Source organism: Rana temporaria, chromosome 4, assembly GCF_905171775.1.
Source record: "Rana temporaria chromosome 4, aRanTem1.1, whole genome shotgun sequence".
Classification (NCBI taxonomy): Eukaryota; Metazoa; Chordata; class Amphibia; order Anura; family Ranidae; genus Rana; species Rana temporaria.
This window is the reverse complement of record NC_053492.1, coordinates 420896095-420909628: the sequence shown is the minus strand read 5'-3', so window position 1 is coordinate 420909628 and position 13534 is coordinate 420896095. Positions and strand designations below refer to the sequence as shown.

General features: G+C 46.5%; 1 protein-coding gene across 2 annotated transcripts in view; it reads left to right on the top strand.

The window, feature by feature from the left end:
* Positions 1–13334, top strand: part of STUM (stum, mechanosensory transduction mediator homolog) — a 121729-nt gene extending 108395 nt beyond the window's left edge. The window contains exons 3-4 of one of the 2 annotated variants that reach the window (XM_040351337.1): positions 788–796; positions 11264–13334. In XM_040351337.1, coding sequence (XP_040207271.1) covers positions 788–796; positions 11264–11298 — 44 coding nt within the window. In that variant the 3' untranslated portion in view covers positions 11299–13334. The remainder of the gene's footprint in view (positions 1–787; positions 797–11263) is intronic. The other variant, XM_040351338.1, reaches the window with a different exon arrangement.
* Positions 13335–13534: the final 200 nt, after the last annotated feature.

Sequence of the window (13534 nt, the reverse complement as noted above, 5' to 3'; positions counted from 1 at the left end):
CCAAAATGAGGGACACATGAGGGGGACAGAGGGACAAAGGGACATTGCTCCAAATCAGGGACAGTCCCTCGAAATCAGGGACAGTTGGGAGCTATGGGAGTGAGCTCTCAAATGCTGAGCTCTGAGCTACTGCATCAGGAATGAGAAAGTACATCTAAGAGCCGGTTCACACTGGGGCGGCACGACTTCGGGGGCGACTCGGCCAGGCAACCTGAAGACGACTTCTAAGGCGACTTGCAAAATGACTTCTGTATAGAAGTCAATGCAAGTCGCCCCGAGTCGCCCCCGAAGTCGTACAAGAACCTTTTTCTAAGTCGGAGTGACTTGCGTCACTCCTATTAGAACGGTTCTATTGACTACAATGGGACGCGACTTGTCAGGCGGCTGAGTCGCCTGACGAGTCGCCCCAGTGTGAACCGGCTCTAAAGGGGGGTTGAATCAAAGAAAGAGTTTGCACCTGTGATGGTGAAGGTGAGCTGTAACACAAGGATCCTCTTAGCAAGGTCTTTATAACGTCCTAGAAGTTTTCTGGTCAGGCTTCATGAGGAATGTAAATGGCCTACACCTACAGCAAGGGAATTGCACAGCTTGTTTTTATCTACAGATGTCAATGTTCTGCGATGTCCATGTTCTGCATAGCCCATTTTGTTTTGTTTTTTGGGAAAGGTGAACCAACCCTTTTAACAAAGCATATATAGGTATAAGAAATTGTTTGCATCACCTATGTTAACTCATCATTCTCTTTCCTCTCTTTTGCACGCCTCTCTCTGATAACCTGAATGCACAGTATCACAAGGTAGGTGTTTGGATACTATACCATTTTAAAGAACTGTGGTTTAAAGCTGTAGATTTGCTGAAATTCAAAACAGAACTCCGGGCACAAAACTTTCATTTATATTTGTTCCTCTATAGCACCAATATAAATCTGCTTAGTGTGCACTTAATTTCTGCCTAATCCCAGATATTACATTGTAAATGTAGTAGTGACATCAACACTGAGCTACTCATAGGCCTCGTACACACGATAGGTTAAACAGAGGACACTAGTCTGATGCACCGTTTTCATCGGTCAAAACCGATCGTGTGTGGGCCCCATAGGTTATTTAACCATCGGTTAAAAAAAAGCCAACTTGCTTAAAATTTAAACCGATGGATTCCTAACTGATGGAAAAAAAAAAGATTGTTAGTAGGCACAACCATCGGTTAAAAATCCATGCATGCTCAGAATCAAGTCGACGCATGCTTGAAAGCATTGAACTTCGTTTTTTTCAGCACGTCGTTGTGTTTTACGTCACCGCGTTCTGACACGATGGTGTGTAGGCGCAACAGACCATCAGTCAGCTTCATCGGTTAACCGATAAAAACGGTCCATCGGTCCGTTCTCATCGGATGGACTGATCGTGTGTACGTGGCAATAGACTCTGCAAAGAGCAGAGTGAAGAGACCCAGTAAGTCCACCCTCAACAATCCAGCTTTAGAAAACTACAGAAGGGGCAGATACAAGACCAGTCTAAGCAAGTACTAAAACCAAATGGACTTTAATGGTGTTTCAAGGATCTGCTAAACTAAAATTATATTTGTAAAAAATATTAAAAAACATTTATCATTTTCCTTCCACTTCACGATTATTTGCCACTTTCTTGCAAGCATGGTGGTGGGTGTCATGGTTTGGGGCTGCATGAGTGCTTCCAGCACTGGGAAGCTACAATTCATTGTGGAAACCATGAACGCCAACATGTACTGTGACATACTGAAGCAGAGCATGACCCCCTTCCTTTGGAGACTGGGCCACAGGGCAGTATTTCAACATGATAACGACCCCAAACACACCTCCAAGATGACCATTGCCTTGCTAAAGAAGCTGAGAGTAAAGGTGATGGACTGGCCAAGCATGTATCCCCGACCTAAACCCTATTGAGTATCTGTGAGGCATTCTCAAACGGAAGGTGGAGGAGCGCAAGTGTCGTCATGGAGGGGTGGAAGAGGACTCTGGTGGCAACCTGTGAAGCTCTGGTGAACTCCATGACCAAGAGGGTTAAGGCAGTGCTGGAAAATAATGGTGGCCACACAAAATATTGACATTTTGGGCCCAATTTGGAAATTTTCAGTTAGGGGTGTACTCACCTTTGTTGCCAGCGGTTTAGACATTAATGGATGTGCATTGAGTTATTTTGAGGGGACAGAAAATTGACACTGTTATACAAGCTGTACACTCACTACTTTACATTGTAGCAAAGTGTAATTTCTTCAGTGTTGTCACATGAAAAGTTATAATAAAATATTTACAAAAATATGAGGGTTCTACTCACTTTTGTGAGATACTGTACAGCGCCTTGAAAAAGTTTTTAGACCCCTTGAAATTTTCCACATTTTGTTATGTTACAACCAAAAACGTAAATGTATTTTTATGTAATAGACCAACACAAAGTGGCACATATTGTGAAGTGGAAGGAAAATGATAAATTATTTTCAATTTTTTTTACAAATAAATATGTGAAACGTGGGGGGTACATTTGTACTCAGCCCCCCTGAGACAATAATTTGTAGAAGTCTTTTTGGGGATGTCTCTACCAGCTTTGCACATCTAGAGAGTGACATTTTTGCTCATTCTTCTTTGCAAAATAGCTCAAGCTCTATCAGACTGGATATTTATACAAATAATTTGTTCAACAATTTTAGCAATATAAAAGTCCATTTGGTTTCAGTATTTTCTTAGATTCTAATAAAGGATGCGGTGCTTGGGTACACACCCACCCGCCGCCTCTCTCTCTTGTTATGTTTAACATACAAGTATACAGTATATACAAGACCAGTCACCCTGCACAAGGAGAGAGAGCATTATTTAACTTTATTACAGGAAGCTCCTGCACAGAGGAAAAATACAGAAGTTGTTTCATTCTTTATTTTATAAAGAAAATCAAGCAAAGCTGTTAGATCATCGGCTGAGTCCCAGAAAAGATCAAAATGAGTCTCAGGAGGGCAGCAGAAAGATGAGGCTGTTTCCTGTTGACCATCATTCTACAGTACTTTGTGTATCTGTGTTATTGATATAGAGAGAGCTGCACCGAGGGGGGGTGTGCTGTGTGTAATAACTGATGGTTTTACAAGTCTATATCAAGTTTAGCCTCATCATGATGAAAAGTCATGTAGCAAATGATAGGATTATCTAGCTCAGTGCTCTTTAAACTGCACTCCCCGGGCCAGATGCAGCTCTTTGCTTGCCTTGGTCTGACCCTTGGAGCACTTTATCCAAGGCACTATTCCCCCCACTGACGCCAACATTAGAGCACCATTCCTCCCACTGACACCAACAATAGGGCACTATTCCTCCCACTGACACTAACAATAGGGCACTATTCCTCCCACTGACACCAACAATAGGGCACTATTCCTTCCACTGACACCAACAATAGGGCACTGTTCCTTCCACTGACACTAACAATAGGGCACTATTCCTCTCACTGACACCAACAATAGGGCACTATTCCTCCCACTGACACCAACAATAGGGCACTATTCCTTCCACTGACACCAACAATAGGGCACTATTGATCTTTTATTGAAAAGAATCAAGCAACCAATTTTATACAAAAGTAAAAAACAAAACTATAGTACAAAACTTCAAACATAAATCCAAGGAATACACATCCAGGTTCAGAATATATACAATATATACACTATACACCACTACCAAAACATTACTACAAAACTATTTACACAAAGCAGCAGAGAGGGCCTAAGAGGCACAACCCGTCACCTATGTACGCAGCCATTTATCAAAAATGTATCAAAAATAATAATCTAGGGTGATAAGAGACAGACAGCCACACCCGGGAAAGAGACTCCTGGCAGTCAGGGAGGCCTGAAACCCCTCCACGCCTTCAGCCAAGCCCCCTGACCCCGCTTGTCTCTCTCAAGCCCCCGAATCTTCCCCACCTCATGCACAATGTCATACACCACCACCTCAACAGGAAGGATTTTTTGCCGAATGCTGACCTGACACCGTGCGTTCCAGGTGAAATAACGGACCACTAGGCTAACTAAAAAAAGTGTATCCAAACAAAAACCCCCACCGGTACTGAATGCTCCGTACACCCACTCGGCATAACCCAGCCTGGAGAGGAAAGGAACACCGAGCGCCCGCCCCACCTGTTTGTACACTTCTATGTTAAAAGGGCAACGAAGCAGAAAATGGTCCATAGTCTCCTCCTCACCTGCACACTCCTCCCGAGGACAGCTACGATCCACCCCACTGCGGAATTTCAAATTGCCCCGAACATAGAGCCTCCCATGGAAGCACAACCAGGCCAGATCCCTAAATTTAGGAGGTATTCTATCCAAATTAATCAGTCTCAACCCCACCCTCAAAACTGGGCCTGGGCAATCCCTTAAGGCCAGTGGGTCATGAAAGACTTCGCTCAAGACTCGACTCATAAGGTCCTTCCTCGGAACCGATCTGAGATCTTCAGCCGACAATCGCCACTGCCGCAGTAACTTCAGGCACGGAGCTACATAGGCTGGTAGCTGACCACGGTGACCCCTGCGATTCTTCACTTGGCCACCTTCTTCCCAAAGTCGCAGAAAAGGACTAAACCAAGATCCAAATATGCCTGCCCATCCAGGAGGTTCCACTGCAAGCATACTACCAATGTTAAACTTGAGAAATAGCAGTGAAAAGAAAAGAATTGGGTTGACCATACCTAAGCCACCCTCCCTCCTGGATAGGTAGGTGACATTCCTCTTGATGGGGTTCAGTCTGTTCCCCCACAACATCTGGAAGAACACACTACTGACCCTAGCATAGAGAGACACTGGCAAAATGCAGACAAAGCTGACATACAAGAAGATCGGAATCAGGTAAGTCTTAATCAGATCAACCCTTTCCCTCATAGATAACTTCCATCTCTTCCAGTTGACCACCTTAGCATTGGCAATTTCCAGTCTGCCTTCCCAGTTTTTGAGGCCATAATCGCCGGGTCCAAATTCAATGCCTAGTATCTTAATTCTTTCCCGGGGCACTGGAAAGGTGTCCGGGAGATCAGACCCCTCACCTTCCTTTCCCATCCAGAAAACTTCGCTCTTTTCCTGATTGATCTTGGAGCCTGATGCTTCAGAATACCGTGATGTCAGAGAGACCACCTCCTCCGCCTCATCCGTCCCAGTGACAATCACCGATACATCGTCCGCATAAGCAACAACCCTCAATGGCGGCTCACCCGGGAGCCCCACTGGTACCCCACACAACATGCCGCTCTCTAGCCTCCTGATGAAGGGGTCGATTGCAAACACATAGAGCAGGGGACTCAGGGGACAACCCTGGCGCACCCCGGAGCCAACCTCAAAGGACTGCCCAACCCAACCATTAACAAGAGGGAAGCTTTCTGCCCCCTTATACAAGACTTTCAGCCAATCAACAAAACTACCCGGCAGACCGTACTTACTAAGGAGCAACCACAGGTACTCATGGTTAACACGATCAAAAGCCTTTGCCTGATCCAATGTCAGCAAATACTTTCCCCAGCCTGCAGCCCTGCACCGCTCCAAGGCCTCCCGGACAGCTAACACCGCTGTGAAGGTGCTCCTACCCTGGACCGAACAGTGCTGATGGCGAGAAAGCAAAGACTCTGCTACTGACGACAGGCGCCAGAAAAATATCTTCGCCAGTATCTTTCTATCGACATTAAGAAGGCTGATGGGGCGCCAATTCTCAATCATCGAAGGATCTTTACCCTTTGACAGAAGAATCACAGCCGAGTGCCTCATGGAAGGGGATAGCACCCCCTCAGCAAGACAACTGTTAAAAACCTCTACCAAATGTGGGGCCAGAATAGACTTAAAGGCTTTGTAAAACTCAGCCGTCAAGCCATCCGGTCCGGGTGACTTTTTGATGGCAAGCTGTTCAATTGCCCTCATCACCTCTTCAACTGTGATCTCCTCTGTCAAATTCATCAATGGAACATCTCCACCATTTAGACCTGGAGTAGAGTCCAAAAAGCTTTCCATCTTGTCACGGTCAAGCTCTTTCCTTCCAAGAAGGTCGGCATAAAAGGACCTCACGACCTCCAGAATCCCTGACCTGGACTTTGTCACGGAACCTGTACTGTCCTTAAGGCCAACGACCGCTTTAACAGCTACACCTTGTTTGCAGTTCTGGTAAGGGTCAGGCGAGTGGTACTTCCCATAGTCCCTCTCCAGAACCAAAGAGGCATGCCGGTCATATTGACACTTCCTGAGAAGGAGTTTCACTTCGGAGATTGCCCCAGGATCTCCTCCTCTCGAGACAAGAATATCCAGCTTCCTTCGCAAACGTTGGTAGGTCATGTATTTATTAAACTGTGTTCTATTGGCTAGGCCCCTGAAGAATCCAGCGATCCTCTTTTTGGTCAGCTCCCACCACTCAGCCTTGCTGCTACAAAAGTCCAGGAGGGTCACCTGTGCCTGAAAGAATTCCTCAAAGGATTGTCTAACATGTTCTTCCTGGAGTAGAGTCGAATTCAATCTCCAGATGCCCTTTCCTCTCTGAGGGGCGTCTGAAGCATTCAGGGCCACAGATAGCATACAGTGATCAGAGAACTCTACTGCCAGCACCACTGGGGGTGAGAAAGCAGAGGCCTCCTTCAAAAAAAACCTGTCTATCCTACTCTGACTATTACCACGATGAAAGGTGAACCCGGTGTCATCCGGGAGGTGCGCAATGTGCACATCCACAAGACCAGCATCCCTAACCATACTATTTAAAAAAACGCTATCATATCCCAGCCTGTCCTTGAAGTCCTTCCTGTCCTTGGGCCTAATTACTGTATTAAAGTCACCTCCAAAGACCACTTGCCGGGATGTAAAAAGAAATGGCTTGATCCTTGTAAAAAGGCATTTCCTGTCCCACTTTGTGTGCGGCCCATAGATATTAATTAGGCGCAGGTCCTGCCCTCCCACAAGGACGTCTAAGACCATACATCTCCCAATCTCCACCTCAATAACCCGCCGGACAGTTACCATGCCGGTTTTAAACAACACCGCCACACCGCCGTAAGGCTCGGCCGCAAGAGACCAGTAAGATGGACCATACCTCCACTCTCTCTTGGCCATATGAATATCTGCCAAGGAGGTGAGCCTAGTCTCTTGCAAAAATAAAATTTCAGCATCTAATTGGCTGAACAAAAAGAAGGCCATAGAACGAGCTCTCACTGACTTAATGCTGGCGACATTTATTGTCGCCACTTTTAACGGAGGGGGAACCGCCATTTGGGTTATTGGGTGGATTGCTTCTTAGCTCCCCTCTGCTGCTCATCACCAGAAGCCTCCCTCTTTCTTGAGGCCACCTCCAACTCCATCTCTGACTCAGAGCTCAGCTCTGAAGAAGCGCCAGATGACGAAATGTCCCACCTAGAGGACCTACGACGGGTGGAGACATGCACCGGAGCTTCCCGTCCCCGTTCCGTCCTCACCGCCTGCTTCTTCCGCCGCCCAACCTTCCTTCTCTCCTCCAGGTACTTGAGGTCAGCCTCAGAGATGCCCTCATCCCTTGTTTTTTTCTTTGAAGCGACCTTTTTAGTACCCGCTATCACTCCTGATGGGGGGGGTAAATCCGACTTAACAGGGATAGACTTCTGGGGGGTAACTGACTCAGGGGCCACAGACTTGGAAGGTTCTGACACAAGAGGAGCGGGTACAGTAGGCTGGGGGGACACAGAGACAGATACAGAAGGAGTACTTACAGACACTGAAGGGGTGGTCACAGGAACTGGGGAGGGAACTGGGGAGGAAACCCGGGAGGGATCCTGAGCAGGACCAGGGGGGTCGGTCACCGCTGAGGAGGATGGTACACCAGGGGCCTCCCCCTCCATCCTGTCCAGCCTTGACATCTCATCCACTACCTCCTTCTCCATATTGTGCCAGGCTTCAGGGCACCTGCTATAAGGGTGGCCAAGTCGCAGGCACAGGTTGCACCTGATCTTCTGGGTGCAGTCCTTGGCCATATGACCCTGACCCCGACACACTGAGCATATCAAGGCCAAACAGGAGGAGCTAAGGTGCCCCCTCTCTCCACAGCGGTGGCACAGCTTCGGCTGACCAGGGTAGAAGACGGTCATCCTATCCCTCCCTATGAAAGCCGAGGAGGGCAGGTGACGGACAACATTTCCATCCCTGGCCAGCCTGACTGTTACCGACCATCCCCCAGTCCAGATGTTACGCTCATCTAATATTTTACTGGGTTTGGTCAAAACCTCCCCGTAGTTCCTCAACCAGACCTCCAGATCCCTGGCAGGGACGCTCTCATTGGTGAGGATGATAGTGATCTTTTTTACTGTGGACCGCTGCGAAATCGCAACTGGGGCCAGACTTTCCCATTCGGGTCTTGACCTGCACCGGGCCTCATATCGTTCCCAGAACAGGTCAAGACCCTCTGGCTTGGTGAAACTGACTGTATACTCCCGCGTCCCTGACACATGAATAAAAGCATACAAATCATTTACCCCAAAACCCATTTCCAGGATTAAATCCACCACTGCACGCCTTGCAGGGGGGACTGCACCACCCTCCCATTTCAGGATGACAACATTACGTCTTGGACCCCCAGCAGAAGCCAGAGACCCAAGACCAGATCCCGGGGGGCTCCAGGTAGTAGCTCGTAGGGGAAAACCCTGCTTGGGGGCGGAGCTACCAGGGGCAGAGCGCAACACCTGAGCAAAAGTGGGTTTATTAGGGCCAAGACCCCACACCGAAGTCACTTTATCTGCATGAACAGAGTTAGTATTGTCCATCCCACCTGAACTGGGACCATTGTCCATCCCACCTGAAATGGGACCATTGTCCATCCCACCTGAAATGGGACCATTGTCCATCCCACCTGAAATGGGACCATTGTCCATCCCACCTGAACTGGGACCATTGTCCATCCCACCTGAAATGGGACCATTGTCCATCCCACCTGAACTGGGATGATTATTATCAGCCACACACACATTCCCATCAGGAACAGTCACTGTTGCTGCTGCAGTACCGGCCGTCGCCTGATGCTGCGCTGTGGAGTCCTGAGCAGCAGTGGGGCAATCAGCTCTGGTCTCAGCATCAGGAGGGTTAATGGGTTCTGCTGGGACTTGCAGTTCCTTCACAGGAATGTCATTTTTTAAACGGATCTCCTGCTGCATTGCAGCCTCAGCAGGCACATTATTACTGCATACATTCTGATTATTGGGCACATTATCAGTCATTGATGGTACAAACACAGTCTTATTCACAACATGGGGTTTAGCAGGCTTCACTTTATCAGGTACACCATCTGCAATATCTTCATCATTAAATACCATCTGATCCCCCCGCACAGGAGACTCCATTACCTGGATCACCCTCAACATGCCTCCTGAGTCCTGGGAAGGCATTGGGGTGCTTACCTCTCCCTGGGGGGGCAGGGGGTCAGAACTGGGGGTCTCCTCCTCCTCCATCTTTGTCACCTTTGCAAACCTCCTTTCATTGGAGAACTTTTCCTTGAAAGGACCATCCCTTCCTTCCATTATGGCCACGATGGTCTCCTGGTGGTCCACACGGACCTTGGCCAGTTGGATCTCTGGATCCATGGATCCGCGTTTCTGGCTATGCAAGCCTTCACGTTGCCTTCGCAGGCGCTTCAGCTCCGCACGTAGCTTGTACAGCTTATCCCTCTCCCGGTTTAGGACTTTTATGCCGGCCACCACTCGCTCCCGAATGGCCTCCGAGCCTTCATCCACACCAGGGGCAGAGAGATCACCAGCTGAGGCTTGTAGAGGGGCAGACATGTCAGCAGATGGCCCAGGAGATGGCTGAGAGCCTCCAGCAGGGGAGGCCCCACTGCCCTCCATGGCCTCCCCAGAAAGGGGCCAGGAGAGCTGGGAGAGATTTCCAGGCAACTCCCTTCTCACACAGCAGCTCCAGACACACCTTCCTCCTCACACACCTGTGCTCCAATGGTGGGTGGGGCACTATTCCTCCCACTGACACCAACAATAGGGCACTATTCCTTCCACTGACACCAACAATAGGGCACTATTCCTTCCACTGACACTAACGATAGGGCACTATTCCTCTCACTGACAACAAAAGAACACTATTTCTCCTACAGACACCAACAATAGGGCACTATTCCTCCCACCGACGCCAATATTAGGGCACTATTCCTCCCACTGACGCCAATATTAGGGCACTATTCCTCCCACCGACGCCAATATTAGGGCACTATTCCTCCCACTGACACCAACAATAGGGCACTATTCCTCCCACCGACGCCAATATTAGGGCACTATTCCTCCCACTGACACCAACAATAGGGCACTACTCCTCTCACTGACAACAATAGAACACTATTTCTCCTACAGACACCAACAATAGGGCACTATTCCTCCCACCGACGCCAACATTAGGGCACTATTCCTCCCACTGACATCAACAATGGGACACTATTCCTCCCACTAACAGCAACATTAGGGTACAATTCCTCCCACTACAAGCAACAACAGGGCACTATTCTCCCCCACTGGCACCTACAATGGGGCACTATTCCTCCCACTGACACCAACAACAGGGCACTATTCCCCCCACTGGTACCAACAATGGGGCACTATTCCTCCAACTATAGGGTACTACCCCCCCCCCCAATAACACTGACAGGGGGCATTATTCATTCTACTGACACCAAGAATAGGGCACTATTTCTGCCACTGACATCAGCAATAGGGTATTATTTCTTCCACTAACACCAACAATGGGGCACTATTCCTTCCACTGACACCAACAACTGGGAGCTATTTCTCCCACTAATACAAGTGATAGGTGATTGTTAACTCCACTGATGCTGGGGCATTTTCTCCCACTGGTCACTGTCTGGCCCACCTAAAGTCTGAAGGACGGTAAACTGTCTCTTTTTTACAAGGATTGGAGACCCCTGCTTTAGCCTGTGAACTAATGTAAAAAGTACAGGTGCAGATTGTTTGGTACTATGCTGCAGATTGTTTGATGGGGTGGAGGCGAAAGAACAATATTGCAAAGCAGAAATTATTATCATGGCTTTGCACTGTTATATCGTACTCATAAATAGCCAGAACTGCTTATTACATATACATTCAGCAGACCAATAACATCATCTCAGCCTAGGCAAAGTCACTAGACTGGAGCTTTTTATTAATAGAGCTTTTTTTTTCTTTTTTAATAACACTGTTGCTGCATATCTTAAAATGTCTGAAATATTCATGCAGACTTGTTAAGATACTGAACATCTACATTCTTTTTGCAGGTTACAAAGAACAAGGAATTCCGCAACAGCTGTAGGCATGGCGACACAATGCGCAAAGTGCATAAAGACATTTTCCAGCATCTTTGGAGGAAGAGTTTTGAAAAAACAGAGGAAAGTATATGAAGAAAAAATAGGTGGAGACTGAGAAGTGAATGTGGCTTACAATGTACAGACAAACACTCCGGTCCAGCAGAGGACCAAGCTCCCACAATAACATAGTCCATATACATTCTTTGATTGATCTGGAAACCAAATTCTGTGAGGGGTCAAAAAGCACAAAGAAAAATGGAAATACCATATAAGCGCTCAAACCCCGATCTCATTCCGGCTACAGAGAGCCACAGAAGAACTTTATCTGTGTCATCAGTGAACTTACAAAATGTCTTTCTATGGTTACTTGAAATTCCTTTTCTATTTACGGCATTTTATGGAAGAAGGGAATATTCACTGTTAAATGGAACTTTATTGTATGTTATGGTTAGTTATTCCAGTTCCCATGAAAGCAGAATCGCCTTATATCCTCCTACTGGCCAAACTTTATAGAATTTTTTTTCCCCTAGAAAAATTACATAGGTTAAAAGTTATTCACGTTGTTAGTTATGACATAAGTTTGCTTGCTCCGAGTTCTCCTTTAAGAGGTATGATTGGTAAATCAGGAGAGGAGTAATTATTTAGGGCTGACTCGCACCAGTGGCTATGCAGCTGCTGGTGTGTGATAGGTTTACAGTAGTGCCGAAACGCCAATTGCGGCACACCACACTATTTCCTTTTTTTAAATGAACTTTATTGAAATGTCATACAGTGATATTTCATTAAGTTCTTTTGGTGGCAGCACACTGCTATATAGTGTATTGCGTCAAACTACGCTGTGCTGAAAAAAAAAGTGCATGCAGCACACACCATCACAATACAGTAGTGTGAACATGTCTGGTAGGAGATAAGGCATTTTGCCTCGTCTTGCAGTGTGAATGCACTGCAATAGCCGCCTGATGCAGTCCTACCATACCTGGTGTGAATGAGCACTAAATCAGTAACAAACAACCCCCCCAAGAAAGAAAGGTTAAGGCCCCTTTCACACGGGAACCTCCATCCTGTGGATTCCGCTTGCTCAGCGGGGAATCGATCTGCTGATCCCCACTGAGCAGGCGGATGACCGGTTCTGTTTCTACAGGAAAACAAAACATACCTATTTTTAGTTGTTTTTAAGTATTATTTTTTATCGTAAGCTTGTAATTGTATTATGTTTTTCAGTTTTAGAATAACGAAAGATTTTCTTTAACTCAGGCAGCAGTAGCAGCAGTAGGTTGGTCAAATAAAGCATAAGGCTGCTTCAAGTGTCTGCTTTGACACAAGAAGATTTGATTCACTCATTCACACAAATTTATAAGAATTTTCATATACACAGTATATGTAAGTGAGTGAGTAACTTGTATAGCGCAGCAAATGCGAACTTAATCGCCTCAAGGCGCTTGGAATCTAGCGTCGTACCGGTCTTTCAGAAGAGGACTTCCTTTCCATCTGAGCCCACCTTGGAAACTGATGCTAAAACCTAAATGATCAAGAACATTTTCCTTCTTGCAGTTGGGTCACCCAAACAAGTTAAAGAAATTAAAGTATTTTCAACAGAGAAATGTATCTTCGATTACTGTTCTCGAGAAGCTATTCTTCCATACAAAAGAACGGGAAAGAAGAAAATGTTCATTGTCCATTTCCTAAATTTTCACAAATTTGTTTTGAAAAATGGCTTTACCAAGTCAAACAGAATGGAACAGTAAATACTACTTTAGCTGCAAGGCAGTGACTAGGATTATGGTGTCTCCACAGAGAACATTCCAAAGTGGATTGGACATAAGCACATTAAAGGACCTTCTAGAAAATGTGAAAGTCCACTTTAGTTACGGCCCTTCAACCCTCTCCCCCAAAGTGACTTAAAAAAGCATTAAAATAGCGGAAGCACATATTTTCAGGATTTCGAGCACCCAGCTCTTCCATGAGGTGTGGTGACATCGCTTGCACCTCCCAAAAGCGTAGTAAGCCGGGCCTGAGGTATTTTTGTATAAACTTTATTTTTCATTGGCTTTAACAACCCATTTGTGTTTGAGGGCATTTACCTGTGAGTAAAGCATACCTTCCATTTTCATAGAAGATCTATCTTAAAGCCCACATAGCAAGATCAATACCTATTTCTCAGGCTTCAGCCAAATAAAAATAGTCTTTCAAATGGCCATATAAAGTTAAAATAATCCAGAAGAAAGGTTCCTGCAACTGCAG